We start from the raw sequence: 8,037 nt of genomic DNA, 5'->3' as shown, positions 1-8,037 counted from the left end.
CAATCCAACCCATCAGCCTGGAAGCCAGACAGGTGTTGAAGGAGGGCAAAGGAAAGAAGGATGAGGATATGTCAAGGGTGCAGAGCGCATAATGGGTGCTTGTCCAGCTTCAAGCCAGCACCTACAGAGAGACCAGTGCCATGGCCTCTGCAGGAGGACAACATCCGTTCCCCTTCCCATCCACCACCAAGACCTCTGGTGTTCACAGTCTATGCTTTCAGGACAAAGGTGTTGACTCTGAAAAGCCTTGCCATGTCTTGAAGCACAACTGCAAAACCTCTTACTTTGATATCCAAGGGGACATCCAGGAAGGCCTCATAGGAATCAGAAATGGCTTTGCAGCTGAAGCAGATGACTGGAAGGAAAAATCAAAATGCTGAGCAATGGTGAGCTGAACGATGGTCCTGCTTTGTGCTCATTGTACCTGTCCTGCTAGTCCCAGGGCCAGCTGTTGGGCACAGGCAGACAGAAGGGCACAGGCAGTGCCAAGGAGAGCAGCTGTTGTAGAAACATACCTCTGGATCTCAGAAAGCCTCCAAATATTTGATGGACAATGGTAGTAGATTGAGATGATATGTCCAAGCTGGAAACAAGTAGTAAGACAGAGCATTACTTCCTCCAAGCCCCGGCTGGAGGTTTTCCTTGACGAGGCCACATCAAGGAGTCCAAAGGGCTCAGAACTTTGTAAAGGTAACTTGCTTGTGCTTACTCGTTGCTTGCACTCAGACAAGCTCTCTGCATGGCATTGACAGTACAGCATAAGAAGTCATGGGCATCTTCCTCCCTGCCAAGCTGAAAATGTTCTCCTATGACTAAGAAACAGGAAGTTAGTAGTTGTCTCCTACAGGAAGGGAAGAAAACCTGTCAAAGAACCTGACATCACATACATCTGAAAGCCCTGAGAACAGCCAAAGGCAGGATGGCACTGACTGAACGCAGGACCTTGTTAACATGCGCTTCCATGACGCACATCATGCAGAAGCCTTGTTGGCGACCTGAGGAGGGAGGGAGAGAAGGTCCTCTGGTTAGCAAAATATCCCTAGTGGTGGAATACTCCTCTTCTTCCACTCCCACTCCAGTGCAATATGCCACTCCTCCCAGTGTTTCAACAAGCACGGGACGTTTTAGTGCATAGAAAATGTTCTTCAGAGGAATGCTAAACTGAGGTTTTAACTTGCAGGAATAGAGACCCAGAGCTAGAAAGATGTGCCTTCATGAAGAATAAGACAGCTGGACAGGACAGGTGGCTCCTGAGTGTACAAAGAACACAAGTTCTGGGGCTGACAAAGGGCTGCTTTTCTCCTAAATCAAATTTCAGGTTCTGGGAATCCTTGGGATTTGATTAACAGATTCACAGGGAGATGTCCCTAAGAGTACTCACAGGCCTGGCTGTGCTGCCGGGAGAGCAGATAGTTGGCCAGCGGCGGGGTGTATGTCAGGCATTGCAGGACAGCATTAAGGAAGCATGTGTTGCCCACATTGCGGAGTCCTGCTCCAGCACTCTGTCTTTGCTGCCAGACCATGCAAATCTTCTCGGGGGGAAAGAGGATCCTCTGTGGCGGAGTCATTCCCTCGGCAATGACTGCAGGGAAATTCCATTTGGAAAGAGATGAAAGGAGGCACAAAGGCATATTTAAACAGTGAGGTCTCTACAGGAGCGCTCAGGACCATCTGCTTCAACTGCCAACCCAACAACATCAGGGGAAGCTTAAACAGTGCCATTTAAATTTACTGTTTTGGAAAAATCCATTCCCCTGTTTACGTTGCTGAGAGTCCAACAAACCCACCATCTGATTTCTGGGCCGCAGGCTACCTTCCTTTCTCAGTAGAGTTCTAGACTGGATTATCAGTGAAGCCATCCCTTTTCCTGATTGTAACTTGTTGAAAACAAGTAAATACTGAGCACGGAAGGTAACCCAAAGGATGGCAGACCTCTCTACGAGCAATGGCAGCTTTCAAAGTCTTGTACCTAGTGTCAGAGGAGCGACAAAAGGTGTTTTCCTGGGTCTAATTGTAAACACGGGGGTCAGTTGGACTGCTCTCAGGAAACATCCCAGAGATCACTCTCGGTTGTGAGCACATCATTCTGGGATGTGACCACCAACCATGTCAGTTGCCTGTGGCAGTTCACAAAGTCCAAACCTGCTGGTGAAGCTATTACTCACAGGAGTCGTTCCCTGCTGTGGCCATTGCCTCTCTCAGGAAGAGAGTGCAATGCTTTAGATGACCAAGGATGTCTTTCTCTCCAGAAAGAGAACAGCACCAATCCCGTCCCCTAGTTGCAAAGAAATTACTGTAGCTCACCGAAAGTATCAAAACTCTAAAGAAACGCAGAACGGCATCCCCCACCAAGTCTTTCAGTGGTGCTCGGAACTGCTGCTGAGCTGCAGCTCACGCCCTTATGATCAGGCGCGGGGCACCAACTCACAGCGGGTTCAAAGGCCCTTTTGAAATGCTCCAATGTACGGTACCTTCTCTGAAGAGGCCCTGCTGCTCTCCTGACACTGCTTCAGCAACAGAGCCCTCTGGCTTTCCCACCTCCTAGGAGTGACCGTCTTTCAGCCACTACTTTAACTGCTGCCTTTGCTGCTCTCCTTTTTCTGCCTCCCTCCCTCCCACAGCAATCAAGGTGGGCTGAGCCCATCCCCTCAGACTACAGTCACCTCCCTGCTTACCTATCCTAGGCTATGGAAAAAAAACCAAGAATCAGCAAACTGGAATTCTAGCCTAGGTCATACCTGGCCAGCCTCTAAAAGTTGTAACAGCTCAGCCTACAGCTCGGAAGGTATAAATCAGCCTATACTTTTATCCCCTATACCCTGCTCTATGATCTGTGCCAAAAGTCAAAGCATTACCTTTGAAAGAGGAGGAAAGTTGAGGAGAAATGGTCAGTAACCAATAAACCATCCAAAAAAGGCAGGCACACAAGTAGCAAAGGAAGGAGCTGAGTTATCCCGAAGGCCAACTCTGTCCAACTGATTTTCGTTGGCGCGCTCCTCAGGATACCGGATGGGTGCCACATCTCTGCCCCTTTGTGACATGGGGTCACATGGAACCACATGGAACCCCATGGAACCACATGGTTCTTGGGCACAGGAACCCACATGGCACGTCCGCCAGGTGGAAGCCACTGGACCTCCCCCCGTGCTGGTGGCAAAGGGCTAGTCATCCTCTGACAGAGCTCCCACACCTTCCCTGAGCCACACGGCCTGAGGAGTAAAAGCCTGCTCAGGGCTGTAACTGAGCCAGGTCACAGCTTTTCTGGCCCCCAAGACGCTGAGGGTTTCACTGCCACTTCTATCGGTGAGACTCTTAGCAAAGCACCTGGACTCTTATGGGTTCCTTTCCAATTAATTTCATCTGCCCCCAGGGTACAACCATGGGCTGACCCTGAACTGGGACTGCCAAAGGAACCCTTCAGAGGCTGCGCTGGGAGGACCTTGGCTGGCTGCTGGCCCCCGCCCAGCTGCTGTCTTGTCCTCAAGCTCTGAAAACGTTCCTGGATGGCTTTTTAGCAGCTTCACATTTACTCCTGCCGCTAGGCTTGGTTAGGTTTTGATCAGCCGCAACTTTAGCCAGACTCCCACTCTGGATGGTGAGGGCACGCGCGTGTTAGGCGGAGCTGTCCCCTGCACGTCCGGCGCCGAAATAAACAAATACCGGCTTAATAGCACCTGTGGCTGTTGAGTTTTACTACTGTTGCCTTTTCCTGGCATCAATGGATAGAGACAGTTTTGTCCCTGCTGCACTTGGCCTATGTTGTTTGGGGCTTGTTGGAAATCATAAAACTTTTCTAATTTTTTTAGTGTTCCTAATTAACTTTTTGATTAGTTGTTTTTAACACACATCATAGGCGGTGCGTTCAGCCTTAAATCAACTTTAGCCAGCATGGAGTAAAAATTGTCATAAGCTCCTTTGGGAGAACACAGCCTGGGAAAAGTCCTAAAACTGTAGGTTTTGTTGAAGTTAACCCTGTTATGCTTCAGTGGAGAAAGCCTGCCAGAGAAAGATGTCCTGTTGAAGGAGGAGATCTGGAACACAAGATTTATGGACTACAAGGACCTTCTGCAGAAACCAGCAGCTAAAGAAGAAGACTAACAAAGGCTCAGCATTTGTGTCAGAAAATCCCTAGGGGAGGGAAAATATACAAAAAAGATTAAAGATATGAAGTTATTACAGTAGGAAGTGAGAAATTAATAACCAATACCACATAGAATACTAATTAATGAAAGGGAGTGAGTGATGTAATTTGGAAGCAATGAACATTAATTTCTTTGTTTGCCAAATCTGTATAAATAGGTGAAAAGCGATGTCTTGCTGTCAGTACGGAGGCAGGATTTTTGTCAGCCACATGCACACGCAGGGCTGCAAATAAAAGTAATCACTTGCTTTCTAACAGTAAAAAGCCAATTTGTTAGAGGGTCCTATTTATCCCGACAGTTTCAGAGGTGTTTAGCAACAGGCAGTCCTCTGGACACCTGGTGTAACCTCTGCTCAGCAGGCAGATAGTGTTTCTCATGCGCCAAGGATGCAGCTGGTTGTTATTTAACAACACTTGACCTGCCTGGTTTGGCCCCTGCCTGGAATGGGGCATCAAGTTTTACTCAGTTCTTCTCAGGACAGGTGGTTTCACTCCTGCCCAGCTCAGCACAGTTCATATGGCTCCTGCTCCACTCCGAGGTGTTTCTTCTTTTATACTTGGGGCATCCAGCTCGGGCATGACTTTGCTTGGATGGCTTTTTTCATCACGTCTTGCAGCAGCTGGTTTTATCCCTGTCATCCTTGGGGAGGCTCCTTGTATCCCTTACCCAGACAAAGTCTCTGCATTTACTCCTGCATTACACCTCTCAGGTGACCTTTTTATGCCCCTGCCCTAACCTGATGTCTAGGTCCTGTATTACCGTCCTCCCAGCAGCACTTCAGGAGCTCTCTGATGAAGACAATCAACAATGGCACTCGTGAACAGTGCCTCTGCTCCTGCCTCCTGCTCATATGGGGGCATTTTAGGACGTAAACAGCTCTGCTCTGTTCTCTGAAGCGAACTGCCCACCAAGCACACCTTGCACTGCCGTCCTGTCATGCAAGAAAAACAGCTTTTCGTCTTGCATGCACAAGCTCCAACAGAAACTCTGTGATATCCAGAACAAGTGGTGGATTGATCTAGCTGAAAAAATTCAATTATACGCAGATACGGGTGATCACAAAGGATTCTGTGAGGCTCTGAAAACAGCATATGGGCCTGCATACCAGGTCCAAAGCCCAGTACTCAGTGCTGATGGTCAAACACTTCTAACAGATAAAACCTCCATTCTGAATCAATAATCTGAACACTTTCAGACTTTTTTCAGTACCAACTGTGTAGTCCAAGACTCAGCAATTCAGTCCATCACACAGTAAGCGGTGAAATACGAATCGGATACTGCCCCCACTTTAGGAGAAACCCTCAAGGCCATACAGCAGGCGAAAATCGGCAAGGCAGCTGGGGTTGATGGAATTCCCCCTGAAGTCTGGAAACATGGGGGCCTTGCACTCCATGCCAAATGTCATGAATTTGTGGTATGCCATTGGGAACTAGGCGAACTAGATTGCTCAAATTACCGGGGTATTATTCTGCTCCCCATTGCTGGCAAAATCCTGGTAAGAATACTCTTGAACAGACTAATACCCACTATAGCAGAAGGAATTCTACCTGAAAGTCGGTGTGGCTTCAGAGTCAACAGGAGTACCACAGACATGGTGTTTGTTCTCAGACAACTGCAAGAGAAGTGCAGGGAACAGAACAAGGGTCTCTATGGAACCTTTGTTGACCTCACCAAGGCTTTCGATACTGTGAGCAGAAAAGGCCTATGGCAGATTTTGGAACATTTAGGTTGTCCCCCCAAGTTCCTTAAAATGATTATCTCACTCCATGAGGATCAGCACGGCCAAGTCAGATATGGCAATGCACTTTCTGAGCCCTTTCTAATAACCAATGGTGTAAAACACGGCTGCGTTCTCGCTCCAACCCTATTCACAGTCTTTTTCAGCAGGATGCTCCAAAGGGCCACGGCAGACCTCGAGGATCAGGATGGTATCTACATTTGATACCGTACCAATGGAAGCCTTTTCAACCTAAGGGGACTGAAGGCCCACACCAAGACCTTAAACCATCTTGTCCGGGAGCTGCTTTATGCTGATGACGCCGCCCTCGTCGCTCACACAGAAGCAGCTCTGCAGCGTTTAACATCCTGCTTTGCTGAGGCTGCTGACCTCTTTGGGCTGGAAGTCAGACAGAAGTTCTCTATCAACCTGTACCTCAGGAAGTCTTCCATCATCCCCATATCACCATTGGCCAATCAGAGCTCAAATAAGTCCAGCACTTTAATCACCTAGGTAGCCTCATCTCCTTGGATGATAAGATTGATGGGGAGATGGACAACAGGTTAGCAAAGGCATATAGTGCCTTCAGAAAGCTTCATAAAAGAGTTTGGCAAAATAAAGACTTGAAGAAAAGTACCAAGGTCAGTGTTTACAGAGCCATAGTGCTGTCTACTCTCTTATATGGTTTCGGATCATGGGTCATCTACAGCCACCACCTGCGACTCCTGGAACGCTTCCATCAACGCTGCCTCCGTACAATCCTAAACATCCACTGGTCAGATTATGTGACCAACACATCTGTTCTAGAACAAGCAGCAGTCACAAGTATTGAGGCCACGTTGCTGAGAACACAGATGAACTGGGCAGGACACGTCTCCAGGATGAAGGACCAACCACCCCCTCCCTAAGATCGTGCTTTACAGTGAACTTCCACCGGCTGCCGCAAGAGAGGATCCCGAAGAAAAGATACAAGGACTCCCTGAAACAACATCTCAGCCTTGGCCATATCAATCACCATAACTGGTCTACTCTGGCCTCAAATGAGGAGGCCTGGAGACACAGCATCTATAGATGGTAATAGTATAATAAATATTATTAAAATAATAAAATAGTAAATACTAAAATACTTTAAGCAGAGTTATTTATTCCACGTTGTAGATAATTATAGCTAGAAACATAGTGCAGTATTTGGAAGCAGTGTTGAAGCAATTATATTAAAGCTAAGAAAACAAATATTAAGTAGAGATTGTGCAGCACACAGACTACCGCCCTTCAGAGAAGAAGAGGAGGGTTTCCACGCCCCAGAGATTCACGTCAGACAAGCATTCAGGGCACTCTGGCAATGATGGCGTTGGATTATGGCCCTGGCTCAAGCAGAACGGAAGACTAGCACTGCGTTTATTAGCCAAGGCATCCTTGTTTTCGACACGCCTTCTCAGACCTGAGTGAATGATTTAGCTAAGTAGATGAGAGTTATAATAATATAGAAATATTATTAGAAATATAGACATATATATGGAAATATAGAATATATATAGAGAGAAGTATATATAGAAATATAGAAATATATTTAGAAATATAATATAGAAATATAGAGAGAAGTAATACTTTATAATACATTATTACATGTTATATATCTTCAGCAATAGATAGTAATGTTATAAGAAATATTATTAAAATAATAAAATAAGAAATACTAAAATACTGTAATCAGAATTATTTATTCCACGTTGTAGACAATTATAGCTACAAACATCTCAGCCTCGGCCATATCAATCAACAGAACTGGTCTACTCTGGCCTCCAATCGGGAGGCCTGGAGACACACCATCTCTAACGCTGCTGTTTCCTTTGAGAACGCACGCAGAATCCCTCTCGAGGAGAAAAGACAAGGGAGAAAGAATCATGTCTTGCAGAATATACCACCTAGGGAGTCTTTCTGCTGTGCCTTTTGCAATCGGATATGTCTATCTCGCATTGGCCTCCTAAGCCACCAGCGTGCCTGTAACAAATGTGGATGGAGCCTTCTTAAATCTTCGTTCGAGAAGCCCAGCCACGATGATGTGTTTAAGACGGGTGTTCCATAATTTAGTGTTCTCACTGAAACCATGCAAATCGTGCGCCACTCGCTCACTTCCCACTCCTCCTTTCCTTCCCACTCCCCCTCCATCCGGAGGCA

The 8,037-nt window shown here is 46.9% G+C and overlaps 1 protein-coding gene and 1 long non-coding RNA gene across 3 annotated transcripts; one reads left to right on the top strand and one right to left on the bottom strand.

Annotated features, from left to right (window-relative positions):
* Positions 1 to 206: 206 nt before the first annotated feature.
* LOC120322663 (probable ubiquitin carboxyl-terminal hydrolase 16) lies at positions 207 to 2,982 on the bottom strand. 2 transcript variants are annotated; one of them, XM_039378544.1, is made up of 5 exons: positions 2,856 to 2,982; positions 1,382 to 1,582; positions 710 to 841; positions 516 to 583; positions 207 to 355 (listed from the first exon to the last, which is right to left on the bottom strand). In XM_039378544.1, the coding sequence occupies exons 2-5, from the start codon at positions 1,441 to 1,443 to the stop codon at positions 210 to 212; spliced, it is 408 nt and encodes a 135-aa protein (XP_039234478.1). In that variant the 5' UTR covers positions 1,444 to 1,582; positions 2,856 to 2,982; the 3' UTR covers positions 207 to 209. The 2 variants fall into 2 exon arrangements, 1 of the variants encoding a protein (XP_039234478.1); XR_005562496.1 differs by lacking the exons at positions 1,382 to 1,582; positions 2,856 to 2,982 and adding an exon at positions 888 to 961 and having other exon boundaries at positions 710 to 812.
* A 124-nt stretch (positions 2,983 to 3,106) lies between these two features.
* Positions 3,107 to 3,673, top strand: LOC120322662. The gene is made up of 2 exons (XR_005562494.1): positions 3,107 to 3,303; positions 3,371 to 3,673. It is a non-coding gene; the product is annotated as an uncharacterized LOC120322662 (long non-coding RNA).
* Positions 3,674 to 8,037: the final 4,364 nt, after the last annotated feature.

Source organism: Pipra filicauda, unplaced genomic scaffold (assembly GCF_003945595.2).
Source record: "Pipra filicauda isolate LSUMZ 115617 unplaced genomic scaffold, ASM394559v2 scaffold1036_size35137_pilon, whole genome shotgun sequence".
Lineage (NCBI taxonomy): Eukaryota > Metazoa > Chordata > Aves > Passeriformes > Pipridae > Pipra > Pipra filicauda.
The sequence above is the reverse complement of the archived record's forward strand: the minus strand, read 5'-3'. Positions and strand labels throughout refer to the sequence as shown.

Excerpts from the sequence above, each read along its gene's own strand:
- LOC120322663 (XM_039378544.1), bottom strand. The coding sequence starts at position 1,443 with ATGCCTGACATACACCCCGCCGCTGGCCAACTATCTGCTCTCCCGGCA. Across the intron at positions 842-1,381 it reads CCGGCAGCACAGCCAGGCCT|GAGACAACTACTAACTTCCT; the intron begins GTGAGTACTCTT and ends CCCTTCCTGTAG. Across the intron at positions 584-709 it reads TGTCTGAGTGCAAGCAACGA|CTTGGACATATCATCTCAAT; the intron begins GTAAGCACAAGC and ends ACTTGTTTCCAG.